This window comes from Arachis ipaensis, chromosome B06 (genome assembly GCF_000816755.2).
Source record: "Arachis ipaensis cultivar K30076 chromosome B06, Araip1.1, whole genome shotgun sequence".
NCBI classification, from domain to species: domain Eukaryota; kingdom Viridiplantae; phylum Streptophyta; class Magnoliopsida; order Fabales; family Fabaceae; genus Arachis; species Arachis ipaensis.
In genome coordinates, this window is record NC_029790.2 from 92970433 (window position 1) to 92984996 (window position 14564).

Sequence of the window (14564 nt, forward strand, 5' to 3'; positions counted from 1 at the left end):
TGGCTATCATTCTGGGCGTTTAACGCCAGAACAGCTAGGGGAGAGGTAATTTCATTTCCAATTCAATTTTTTTCGAATCTTCTTGTTTTACTTCAAAATTTTCTGCATCCAAACATTACAAACATTCATTTTTAATTTCCATTCACAAAAATTTCATAACCTTATAAATTCTTTTAATTCTCTTTAAATTCTTTTCAATTCTTTTTCAAAAACTCATTCATCTTTCCAATTTATTTTCAAATATTTTTAACTCATTCATATTATCTTTTATTTCTTAGATGCATAAACAAAAATTCAGATTTAATCTCCTCATATCTTTTTCGTATCTTTTAAATTTTTTAAAAGAATCTCATCTTTTTCATATCATGTTTATCTTTTATCAATCATATCTTTTAATCATATCTTCTTCTAAAATCTCGAAACCATTCCCTCCCTCCCCTCTATTTATACATTCGGCCATCCCCCTTCCTCCATCATTCGAATCCTTCTCTCCATCTATTCATCTTCTTTCTTTACTTTTGCTTGAGGACAAGCAAACCTCTAAGTTTGGTGTGATTTTTCGTGATCACTGACCAAGATCATGGCCTCTAAAGGAAAACAAACCACTCCAAGAGGCAAGAAAGAAAACAATCCAAAACCACAATGGATGCATGAGAGATTCTGCACCAAAGAACATGCATATCACTACTTCAAAATTGTGTGCAGAAGATCAGTGATCCCGGAAGTCAAGTTTGATCTGAAAGAAGACAAATATCCGGAGATCCAAGAATAGATTCGAAACAGAGGCTGGGAAATCCTAGCTAATCCTGAGATGAATGTGGGAAGAAACATGATCCAGGAATTCTATGCAAATATGTGGCTGACAGATAATCAAAGAATGGAGGGAACTGCATTCCATACTTTTCGAACCATGATCAGAGGGAAGATTATCTACTTCCATCTTGACAAAGTGAGAGAAGTCCTCAAACTTCCTCAACTACAGGATGATCCAGAATCCTTTAATAGGAGAATGGCTAAAGATAAAAAGTTGGATCAAGTTCTAGAGGACAAATGCCTCCCTGGAACCAAGTGGATAACCAATTCAAAAGGTGTCCCAAACCAACTGAAGAGAGGAGACCTCAAGCCAGTTGCTAGGGCTGGCTGGATTTCATTGGGTGATCTATACTTCCCACCAGTAACCGCTCTGAAGTCACTGTCAAAAGAGCAATGATGATTCACTATATTATGCTGGGAAAAAGTGGAGGTTCATCAGTTAATTTCTTGTGAAATTTACTTATTTGCAAACAAGGAATCCACTGAAGCCAAATTGGCTTACCCAAGCTTGATCAGTCTGTTATGTAAAGATGCTGGGGTACAGATAAGTGTGGATGAGTATATCCCAGTTGAACACCCAATCACTAAAAGGGTAATGGATGGACCTCAAGTTCAAGACAACCTCATCAAGAGGAGGGCGCATGAGCTCCTCCCAAAAATTCCTCAATTTGACTATTGGGCCCGCTTAGAAGCATCTGTCAACAAGCTGTAAGAATCTATGGATCAACTCAAAGAAGAGCAGCAGAATCAGAACAGCATGCTCTGCAAACTGCTCAGAGAATAAGAAAGCAAGGGCATGAGCTACAGGAACTAAAGCACCAGAAGCTGATCCTTGAAGAGCCAGACATCCCACAGATTGAACGAGCACCCATCTCTCAAAATAAAGGTTGTTGAGTCCTAACTCTGTGATAACTTTTATTATTAGAAACCTATTTTAAGAGTTACATAAGCATTAGTATTAGAGTCATTTATTTTGTGTCTTTAATTATTATTTGTCTGCTTTTATGTTTATTTTATGTCTTATTTCTATTCCATGATCAATAAAATTTAGAGTATATGTCTTAAAGCTATGAATAATCCCATAAATCTTTCACCTTTCTTAAAAGAAAAATGTTTTTATTTGCAAAAGAACAAGAAGTACATGAATTTTGAATTATATCTTAAAAATAATCTAATTATTTTGATGTGGTGGCAATACTTTTTGTTTTCTGAATGAATGCTTGAACAGTGCATATTTTTGATATTGTTGTTTATGAATGTTAAAATTGTTGGCTCTTGAAAGAATAATGAAAAAGGAGAAATGTTATTGATGATCTGAAAAATCATAAAATTGATTCTTGAAGCAAGAAAAAGCAGTGAATACAAAGCTTGCAAAAAAAATTGTGTGGCAAAAAATAAAAGAAAAAGAAAGAAAAAGAGAAAGCAAGCAGAAAAAGCCAATAATGGATAGCATCCAAGGCTTTGAGCATTAATGGATATGAGGGCCCAAAGGAATAAAATCCTTGCCTAAGCGGCTAAATCAAGCTGTCTCTAACCATGTGCTTGTGGCATGAAGGTCCAAGTGAAGAGCTTGAGACTGAGTGGTTAAAGTCGTGGTCCAAAGCAAAAGAGTGTGCTTAAGAGCTCTGGACACCTCTAACTGGGGACTCTAGCAAAGCTGAGTCACAATCTGAAAAGGTTCACCTAGTTATGTGTCTGTGGCATTTATGTATCCGGTGGTAATACTGGAAAACAAAGTGCTTAGGGTCACGGCCAAGACTCATAAAGTAACTGTGTTCAAGAATCAACATACTGAACTAGGAGAATCAATAACACTATCTGAATTCTGAGTTCCTATAGATTCCAATCATTATGAACTTCAAAGGATAAAGTGAGATGCCAAAACTGTTCAGAAGCAAAAAGGCTATAAGTCCCGCTCATCTAATTGGAACTGAGCTTCATTGATATTTGAAATTTATTGTACATTCTCTTCTTTTTATCCTATTTTATTTTAGTTGCTTGGGGACAAGCAACAATTTAAGTTTGGTGTTGTGATGAGCGGATAATTTATACCTTTTTTGGCATTATTTTTAGGTAGTTTTTAGTATATTTTGTTTACTTTTTATTCTATTTTTATTAGTTTTTATTCAAAAATCACTTTTCTGGACTTTACTATGATTTTGTGTGTTTTTCTGTAATTTTATGTATTTTCTGGCTGAAATTGAGGGACCTGAGCAAAATCTGATTCAGAGGCTGAGAAAGGACTGCAAATGCTGTTGGATTCTGACCCTCCGGCACTCGAAGTGGATTTTCTGGAGCTACAGAAGCCCAATTGTGCGCCCTCAGTTGCGTTGGAAAGTAGACATCTTGAGCTTTCCAGAAATATATAATAGTTCATACTTTTCCCGAGATTTGATGACCCAAACTGGTGTTCAAAGTCAGCCTAAAACTTTCTGGCATAAAACGCCAGAACTGGCACCTTTTTCGGCGTTAAACGTCCATTCTGGCACCCAGGGTGGCGTTTAACGCCAACTTTGGGCATATGCACGTGAAATCTTGAAAGCTCAGCCCAGGCACACACCAAGTGGGTCCCGAAAGTGGATTTCTGCACTATCTGCACTTAGTTACTCATTTTCTATAAACCTAAGTTACTAGTCTAGTATAAAAACTACTTTTAGAGATTCATTTTGTACCTTTTGACATTTTTACACTTCATATTGTAACTTTGACGGCATGAGTCTCTAAACCCCATAGGTGAGGATGAGGAGCTCTGCTGTGTTTCAATGGATTAGTGCAATTACTACTGTTTTCTATTCAATCACGCTTGATTCTATTCTAAGATACCCACTCGTACTTCAACAATGAGAACATAATGATTCGTGACACTCATCATTATCCTCAACCCTATGAACGCGTGCCTGACAACCACTCCATTCTATCTGAGCTCAACGTAGTCATTGGACGACAGCTTGAGTGCGTATCGAGTAAAGTATCATTTATGTCCCCAATGTTTGGGGTAAGTCTCAAGCCTATCCCTAACATTTTAAACGTCTTATTTGTGTCCCAAACGTTTCTAAATCGCATCAATGTTGTCCAACCGTCCAAATTACTAACATTTGGTTAACGGCGTTGCATACGTGGAGGTTACTGTACACGGTGGCAGGGCGTTTTTATGTGACCATTATTGAATCAAAAATAAAAGAAAAAAGAAACAGATAACCATCAAAGAATGGTCCTCTTGGAAACCCTAATTCTGCAAATCTTCTCTCCTCTTTTATGCTACACCTTCTGCGAAGCTCGACTTCTCTGGTTGAAATAGGATGGAGGCTGATGCATGCCAATCTGAAGCAACACACGGCAGCAAGCAGGCGACAAGAAATAGAAACCAGGCATGTCGAAGGAGGACAACGTGCTACTGTGGGGAACGGCCTGTGCTTGCCACCTCATCGACGGTCGAAAATCCCGGGCAGAGGTTCTGGGATTGCGTTAACTTTGGGGTGAGTTTTAGCCATGCGTTTCTTGTTGTTGAGTTATATGTTTTGACAATCTGTGGGTGTGACTCGGTTGTGTCATATTTGGTATAGATTGGAGAAGAATGCGGCTATTTTGTATGGGCAGAACCAGAGGAAGAGCCCTCACAAGTTTCAAGGCTAAGGACGAAGGTCAGAAATTTGAAGAGCAAAATGGAGAAGGTTGAGTTCAGGTTCATGGTTGCAATGGGAGTTGCTTTAATTGGATGGACAGTTGCCCTAATATTGGTTTGTGAGAAAACAAGCAGCACCAAATTTGGCAGACTTTTACTACAATGATATTGAGATAGTGAGATTTAGGAGAATATCATTAGATCCCAACTTGTGCTCTGTATTTTTGCCTAGAAATAGCACTGATGTTGACATGGTTGGTTTTTTGTTGAACTGAATGAAATTGTAATGAAATGATGTTTTGATGATTTAAGTTTGGCCAAATGCTATATTGTGCTTGTGTAAAAAAGTGCAATGATATATTGTGCAGCTGCAATGTTATATTATGCATTCTGTTTAAAGTGTTATATTTTGCATTGTTATATTTTGAAGCTGAAATAAAGTGTTACATTTTGCATTCTGCTTAAATGAAGCAAGTCATGATCATGACAACAATATGAACTGTAATATATTACTTAATCACTAACCATTAAGATTGTCATTAGCAACAAGCACAATAGGTTCACAGCAAAATAACAAAACAGGAGCAAATCAAGCACAATAGGTTCACAGCAAAATAACAAAACAGGAGCTACACTATTTGCTCCACAACAACTGTATCAGATAATTAGCAACAAGCACAATAGGTTCACAGAAAAATAACAAAATAGGAGCTACACTGTTTGCTCCACAACAACTGTATGAGATAACAAAATGCAGTCTTTAAACTGGTTTTGGCAAATTATAATGATACTAAAGAGAAAACATGAAACTGCACACATCATCATCATCACATCTTCTTCCATGCTTTTGGAGGTGTCCTAGCCATAAACTTCAGTTGGGATATGTTGACGTGCTTGGATGGGGTTGGCAGCACTCTGAGATTGTTGTCCTTGGCAGCATCCTTGAGTTGTTGTCCAGAATTATTGTTTGACGGGGTCATCTTAGCCTTCTTTGACATAGCCTGAGATTGCTGGGAACTGATATCATTGGAAGATGATTTTCTCTTCGGCCTTGATGTGTTGGTCTTCTTAGCTGCAGCTTGTGATTGCCTAGAAGCCTGGCTGGAGATAGTACTAGACACAGTGCTTGAGATAGTGCTAGAAATGACTCTTGAAGCTCTTCTTGTAGACCCAGCAACTTTGTTTGCCTAGTTAACAGCCACAATACGACATTATAATCTTTGAATGCAATCAGGCAAAATGAAGCCAAAACCAGAAAAAACAACTATTGTACTTACCAAACTAGTGGCAGCTACTTTCCGCTTCTTTGGACAGGTTCGTTTGTTGTGGCCTCTAGCAAAACAATAGGAGCACTTTTGAGTTTACCCATCACGAGACACTCCTTCCCTACTTGAATTCTCATCTGTAGCTTTATTCCGTTTCAGTTTAGGCCTTCCAATGGGTTTTCTGTAGACTGGTGGCAAAACATCATCAAATTGTGTCTTCACCCACAGGTTGGGGCCATTTACTGGATACACCACATGTTGGTAGCAGTTAGAGTAAGTTTCCTTCTTGTAACAGTTTGCAACAAAGTTGTCCACATTGAAGCACATCTTCCTAATGCAGGTCATGGCATGGGCACAGGGGATTCCGGACAACTGAAACTTCCTGCACGAACACTCGTGATTCTTCAAGTCAACCACGAACTTCTCTTTGCCTCCATGGATGCTAGTGACCTCATATTTGTCACGACCAGCATAGGTGCTCACCCACTTACCACTTGCATCAGCTTGTTTTTCAACCTTAGTCCTGATACGGGGCAACACCTCTCTTTGGTATTCAACTATCCGATCCCTATTATTAGCCCAACGCCTTATTATGTATACTCTGATGTCTTCAAGCATACTGACTATAGGCTTCTCCCGGGCGTCCACAATCACAGAGTTAAATACTTCACACATGTTGTTAACCAAGGTATCACACTTAGACCAAGTCCCAAACTTATGCCGGCACCAATATTTGGTTGGTATCTCCATAAGGTGGTTGTAGGCTCCATTATCAACCTTTTGGATTTTAGCCATGTTTCTCTCCCACTCTTGTAAATAAGTGGCTTTTGCAGCATTCCACATCATCAGTTTTAGTTGCAGCCCTGGGAATCTCTTCCTGAAATTGCTATAAAGATGTCTAACACAGAATCTATGATCCACTCCTGGAATGAGCTCATCGAAGGTTGGAACTAACCCCTAAATCCATAGTAAATCAGTTTTACTTGAAGTAGTAATTAAATCAGCATGATATGTGATAATGACAATTAACCAAGTACATACAGTTCAATTAATCACAAAATCTATTATCAGCATGATATGTGATAATGACAATTAATCCGCTTTTACTTGAAGTAGTATGGACATGCACAATTCATACTACAAGTCATACATTTCAAGCACTAGGTTCACTATAGACAACAACTCTAACACTAAACTAGGATTTATAACGTAGCTATCAGCAAGTCTAACACTAAAACTGATTATATGAATGAAGTGAGTAGAGAAATAAGTACCTTTTGTTGGTCAGACATGAAGGTGCATCTCCTTAGCTTGTCACTACCAAAGTCATCACACAGATTGGTGAGAAACCAAGTCCATGTGTTCTTAGTCTCTGCTTCAACCACTGCGTAGGCTATCGGCAGTATCTGGTCGTTCGGGTCCCAGCCAATAGCCGTGAGAACTTGACCTCCATATGGTGTCTTGATGAAGCACCCATCAAGGCAAATTATTGGTCTGCAAACCATAAAACTCTTCTTGCATGCATCAAGGCACACATAAAGTCTTTGGAACTTTGGCCTTAAATCCACACCCGATTTTGGTCTCTCAGAAGCAAACTCAGGTGGTCTCTCCACTTGCAACTTAACTGTAGAACCTGGGTTAGACCTCAGTAATTCATGACAATAGTCATCGAGTCTCCGATACTGCTCTATGTATGTTCCTTGTAACTCATCAAGTGCAAACTGCTTAACCCGGGCAGCTTTAGACTTAGTTAGCTCTACATTCCACTTGCTGTATGCTTTCTTCATTAGTGTGGAGAGCTTTATTTTTGGATTCTCAGCGATCTTTTTTAGAAACACCTTGCTCAACCATTTTGCATGCATAATTCCAATTTTCAACTCTCTAGAACAGCTATGCTTGTTATGGCAGCTGGTTAATTGCCATGTTTGCTCATTCTTAATCTTCCCACAGTATGCAAATCAGTTACAACCCTCCACGCAAGTGACCTTCACTCTCCGAAGATCTACCTTATCAAACCTCAAACCCCTCCCAGTGTGTACAGCATAGGCAGTGGCACAATCCTTGAACTCTTCTCTTGAGACATAAAGAGTTCCAACCTCCCACTTGTACTCACTCATGTCCTTTAGCTGCTTGTGCAATGGATACTTCTTGGCAACACTATTTCCATTCTCATCATCATCAGTAATAGGAATATCTAGGAACTCTTCAGAATCATATCCTTCTTCCTCATCACCTAAACCTGCAACAACCTTCTCCTTCCCTTTGGCACTCCCACTAGCTTTTGCTGCATCTGTTTGGGTTTCAGTTGATGCAGCCTCGAATCTATCTCCTACCCTGATGTTGACATCTACTAAGTCCTCTGCCCCTTCTTTATCATCATCACTGTCACCAAACACAACTTTGGCAGCACTATCTTCTGAACCATCACCATTTCTGGAATCAGAACTCCATGAATCACAACTATCATCTACACCACCCTTGGGTTCATAGTCCTCGTCCTCACTGCCATCACTACCCTCTCCTTCCTCATCTGATTCATCTTTGTTACCCACAATTTCTTCCTCCATATTTGGGCCAGAATTTTTCTCCACAAGTCCAACTGTTTGGGCCTCACTTGTAACCATTGGGCCCTGCCCATCAGATCCACCACCCTTCACTTACATGCTACTTTCAGTACTCCCTAAAAAGTGTACATCTTCAACCACCTCATGGATATCACTTGTTTTGTGAACTACAAACAGCTCCACCATATCCTCCCTAACCCCAATGTTAGCCATATTCATTGCATCTTTATCAGTTCGGAGCATCCTTAAGCCTTCTTCTGTATTCTGATCATGTGATTTGTACCACATTGCAGCAATATCTTTCTTCAAATACCCTTGTCTGCTCACTATGTCATAAACCTCAATCAGGCTCCATTCATCTTCATTGTAGTAATCTATGACAGTTGTCTCCCCACCCAAATACTTCAATTGCCCTCGTTGAAGTCCAAAGCTACCATGGTGGTAAACTTTGACACTAAAATAACTCATCCTAACAAACAGACCATGTTACAACAAGCAAACATAACGAAACAACATCAATCGCAGGCACACATTCGATCACCAGAAAACGTAAATTCATGCCCTAACTAACATAAGCAACGAACATTTTGCTGAGAATACAAAAAACCACCTAAACCCTAAAAATGCACGCAATCTCATACATTGCCGGCCATCTTTTCTTCGTGGAACTACTCAATAAAACCCCAAAAAACAAAATTTTTTTCAAGTACATACCTCGTCGCACGATCAAACTCTGTCACCACAATAAAGGTGTAAGCTTTCATGCAAAACTCCCCAGAACGAACCGCCAACTACCTTGCAGCCCCTCCCCACGGTCAACCTCGACGAAGAGAAAAAACGTGTGTGGTAACGAGAACTGGAATAAAAAACGTTGGGTAGAGGTGCTGTGATTCTTCGACGTTTCGTATTTGCTATAGTGAACGGTATATTGGGCGCGAAGAGGCAGACGTGTGTTTCTCAACCTTTGGGCTTACTCACCTAATGTCCACGTGTGTAACGCCGTTAACCAAATGTTAGTAATTTGGACGGTAGGACAACATTGATGCGATTTAGAAACGTTTGGGACACAAATAGAACATTTAAAATGTTAGGGATAGGTTTGAGACTTACCCCAAACATTGGGGACATAAATGATACTTTACTCAGTGCGTATCTCTTGGGTTTTTGATCCACGGACTGAGTCCAGCATTAGAACCTTCGTGGTATAGGTTAGAACCAAATGGACAGCATTCCTGGGATCCAAAAAGTCTAAACGTTGTCTGTGGTATTCCGAGTAGGATTTGGGAAGGGATGACTATGACGAGCTTCAAACCTGCGAATGTTGGGCGCAGTGACAGTGTGCAAAAGGACAAGGGTCCTATTCCGACGCTAGTGGGAACTGATAGATGATTAGCCGTGCGGTAGCTGTACATGGTATTTTTCATCCGAGACGAGCAATCCGACAGTTGATGAGCTGTGCAGAGATCGTACCTGGTATTTTTCATCTGAGAGGATCATACAGCTTGCCATTGAAGGAAGCCATGCGTGTTTGGAGAAGAAGACAGTAGGAAAGCAGAGATTCAGAGGACAGAACATCTCCGGAACCTCAGCCTGTTTCTCATTACTGAATCACAAGTACTATTTATTCTATGTTATTTATTTTTCATAAATATAATCAATCTCATCATTAATCTCCTGACTAATATTTACAAAATAACCATAGCTTGCTTTAAACCGACAATCTCCGTGGGATCGACCCTTACTCACGTAAGGTATTACTTGGACGACCCAGTGCACTTGCTGGTTAGTTGTTCGGAGTTGTGAAAAGTGTAATCACAATTTCCCACACCATAAACCCCACTTCAAGAAGAGACATGAGTTTAATTTAACTCTCACTTTCATTCAAATTCACATCTTAAGCCTATGTTAGTTTTGGTTGCTTGAGGACAACTGGACAAGCAACTATTCAAGTTTGGTGTTGTGATGCATGAGCATCTTTTCTATGTTTTCCTAGTGAATTTGCATTCAATTTGTTGAGTTTAATAAAGAATTAATTATCTTTTAGCCACTATGGATGCTACTTTGAGTCGTGTACAATTCTATTTATTTTAGGTAGCATTCGGCTGGATTTGATGGAGTTTCCGCCGAAAAAGAGAAGAAGGCGCATGATGTTGTCAACCCTAACCTCTCTGCACTCAAACCTGAATAACTCGAGCTATAGAAGACCAATGGACGTGATTCTAGCGGCGTTGGAAAGCTAACTTCTAGAGTTTTCCAACAATGTATAATAGTCCATACTTCTTCTCCACCAAGTCTGTCAAGGCTGCGCCTAACTTGAGAAATTTCAAGTTAGGCGCAAGGCACAACAACAACACGCAAGTGATGCTCCACCATTCAAGTTAGGTGCAGTACCCACTCAAGTTAGGCGCCTAAGCAAGTATTCCATGCCAATACTCACTGCAATCTTCAACTAAGGCGCAACCCCCTGCCAAGTAAGGCGCCAATATTAAAGAGACAAGTGGTCCCCATCCGCCTTGAATGCTTGCACGAGATATTGATTTATTTTCTGATTAAACTTTAATTTTTATTTTAAAATAGGAAAAGATATTATTTTAGTTTTAGGAAATATATTTTACATTAATTAGGTTAATATATTTTACAGTTTTTCAAAATCCTAGTTTTCTCTCTGAACCATGAGCAACTAAACCTCCACTGTTAAGGTTAGGAGCTTTGTCTATTGTATGGATTGATACTATTATTTTTCTATTTTAATTCATGTACTGATTTATATTTCAAGAATTATTTTCGTTCTTTATCTTATGAATTTAGGTAGAATGGAAGTATGACCCTTTTTCTAATTGAGTTCTTGTATAACTTGGAAAAGCTCTTTACTTGAACAACATCTTGAAAACATATTCTCCTAAATCACTAATTATCTGGACTTAACGAGATAGGTGATATATAATCCTCTTATATTTGGGTAATTAGGATTTTGTGGCATATAAACTAAAATTGAACTTCACCCTCTAATTGGAATTAAGTGACCAAGAAATTGGCGGTTGATGAAGGTTAGAGGAGACTAAAAAGGTCTAAGAAATTAGGGTTTAGTCACATATAGTTTGCCATGAATTAAATCTTGCATGATTAAAATAGTTAGTAAGAAAAGTCAATCTGGAAGATAGATATCTTTGAAGCCTTAACTGTTTCTCCATATATTATTCACATAAATTTTACTACTTGTTTTCTGATATTCTGAATTACTGTTAATGCTTTTGAACCTTCAAACACCATTTTATGTTTGCCTGACTAAGCCAATCATTCAATCATTATTGCTTGATCCATCAATCCTCATGGGATCGACCCTCATTCACCTGAGGTACTACTTAGTACGACCCGGTGCACTTGCCGGTTAGTTTGTGGTTATAAATTATGCACCAAAAACAAGGGCTACATGAGGTTGAAATTGGATATGGAGAAGGCATACGATAGGGTCGAATAGGCTTTTCTAATGGAGGTATTGAAATCTATGGGATTCCAACAAAAATGGATCGACCTCATTTGGAAATGCATCAACTTAGTTTCATTCTCAATCATTCTAAATGGCTGCCCAACAAAGGAATTTAAGCCCAGGAGAAGAATTAAGCAAGAGGACCCACTTTCTCCTTACCTATTTATTTTTTATGCTGAAATTTTCTCCTGTCTTCTGAGGAGAGCTCAAGAAAGAAAAGCAATCCAAGGGATTAAGATAGCAAGGACAGCTCTTGAGGTTACACACCTATTCTTTGCTAATGACAGCATCTTATTCTTGAGATCATCATACCAAACTATCCTATCAGTGACGGAAATTCTTAAAAACTATCAATTAGTTTCTGGACAGAGAATCAATTTGGACAAGTCAGAGATTTTCTTTAGCCGAAACGTACCTCCTACCAGACAGATCCTTATCCAAGATTGGTTGAACATAAAGATAGATCCTTAGGTTTCTGAAGCTTCGAGGCTTTTAACCAAGTGCTTTTGGCTAAACAAGGATGACACTTAATCAAAAGTTCAGAATCACTCATTGCCAGAATGCTTAAAGCTAAATATTATGCTAGAAAAAAATTCACTGACTCAGACAGGGGATATAATCCTAGTTATACATGGAGAAGCATATGGGAAACAAAGTAGGTGCTAGAGCTGGGTGGATTGTAAAAAATTAGCTCAGGAAGGAATACAAAGATTTGGAGAGATCCGTGACTTCCTGACCAAAATGGGTTCAAAGTGTGGAGCACAAGAACAGACTTTGATAAGGAAACCACAGTGGATAGCCTAATTGATTAAGAATATAGAACATGGAACCAGGAGATAATCAAATACTTTTCTACCTTTTGAAGCCGAGAAAATTCTAGAGCCACCTTTAGATATTTATACACATGAAGATAGCTACTATTGGAAGTACACTAAAAAAGGAGATTATGAGGTAAAGAGAGCTTACCACCTCATCAGAAGTCATAACCAGACTGCAGTTCACACCAGCACCCCAATCCAAGTAGAGCAAAAATTCTGAAAAAAATTTTGGAAGATGAGAATTTCCTTGAGAGTCCAAAAATTCATCTGGAGACAGATAAACCAGTCAATACCTACAAAGCCAAATTTACAAAAGAGAGGCGTGAGAGGAACTGCAGTGTGCCCTATGTGCTGGAAAAAGGAAGAGGCATATTCTCACTTATTCAGGGACTGCAATTGGACGAGGCATTTCTGGTTTATTTTTTCATTTATGCTCAGAACGGAAACAACGACCAACATCTCCAACATCTCCCTGCAACAATGGATTCAATCAATGCTCAATCATTTCGGGAATGAATGGGGTGAGCTCTTCCTTTGCTGTCTTCACGCAATTTGGCTCAGTAGGAACAAATTAATCTTTAATCAGGAACACTCTCCACCAGAGGCTCTACTGGAGAAAGTTCACCAAGCCTTCACGGAAGCAACCAAGCCCGACTTGCATGTCCCCTTGCCGCGAAGAACACCTCCAAGAAGCCAAAGTGCGAGTGAATGGAGGGCTCTAGAGCAAGGAAGATACAAAGTTAATGTAGATGCTGCCATCATTAATGAAAAGAGAGGAACAGCTAGTGTTGTAATTAGGGACTGGGAAGGGGTAGTTGTGCTTATTGCCACGTTGGAAGTTGCTACATCATTTTCAGTTAAAAAGGCAGAAGCATGGGCTATCTTTATGGGCTTGAGTTTGGTAGCACAAGGGTGTTTTTTGGAGATAGAAGTGAAATTGAATAATATTGAAGTAATACAAGTTTTGAAGCTACACAAATCTTTACAGGTCCTTCGGCACTATCATAGCAAACTGTAAAATCTTTTTGAATAGTTTTAGATTTTATAATTTTACACATGTGAAAAGAAATGAAAATTCAGTAGCACACGCATTTACTAATTTAGCTCTTACTAAGCCAATTTTTTTTTGTTGCCCACGGTATTTTCCAACACGACTGGTCAATGACTAATTCATCGCGGATCGGAGCTCCATTTAAGGGTCTGCCACTGGCCAATGGTTACTGCATGCACAAAGCAAGATTCGAACCCCCAACACTTACTTAAGCGGACGAATGAGCTGACCTCTCGACCAATCCAAGTTAGTTTACTAAGCCAAATTTATTATGGCTAGAAGAAACTCCTATAATTATTTGTAACTTGGTCCACGTTAATATTATGGCCTCCCTTCTTAATATAAATCTTTCCTTCAAAAAAAAAAAAGATAATACTAAAACACACATAAGAAATTTCACTCACTAGCTACTTGCGTTGTGAGATTATCAAGCTTTTACTTTATCCTTTGGAAAATTAATCACGTCATGTGTAGGTGGGTGATCTGATAGATATGAGCTAGAAAGCACTTAGTGGTGGATTTTGGTTAGGTAAAAACTGTAGGTAGTGTGCATATGCGTGAAGTGAGAATTTTGAATCTAAGCATGAGAATCGACAAGGTTATTAAGATGAAGCGAACCAGATTAGATTATATTCTCTTCAAAAGAACAAAAGACACACAATCACATGCACATGCTAAACCAACCACACAGACACACCATCTTTTGTCTTCTCTACTACACTTTCATTTGACTTTCTCTTATTATCCCAACCCGTTGACTGTACCCTCAAGCCTTCTTCTATCCATGCACATATATATCTTATATCCGTATTTTGTACTATTATTATCATATGAATTAACGATATAAACATAATAATGTAAAATGATCTTATTTAATTTAATATTTATAATTTTATATATATAATATTTAATAATTATATATTTATTATTATTAATTTATTTAA

General features: G+C 38.6%; 1 protein-coding gene across 1 annotated transcript; it reads left to right on the top strand.

Moving 5' to 3' along the window:
• LOC110264058 lies at nt 3542-4870 on the top strand. The gene is made up of 2 exons (XM_021105808.1): nt 3542-4289; nt 4377-4870. The coding sequence occupies exons 1-2, from the start codon at nt 4113-4115 to the stop codon at nt 4599-4601; spliced, it is 402 nt and encodes a 133-aa protein (XP_020961467.1). The 5' UTR covers nt 3542-4112; the 3' UTR covers nt 4602-4870.

Coding starts and splice junctions, on each gene's coding strand:
- LOC110264058 (XM_021105808.1), top strand. CDS start 4,113: ATGGAGGCTGATGCATGCCAATCTGAAGCAACACACGGCAGCAAGCAG. Junction 4,290..4,376: donor GGGATTGCGTTAACTTTGGG/GTGAGTTTTAGC, acceptor TATTTGGTATAG/ATTGGAGAAGAATGCGGCTA.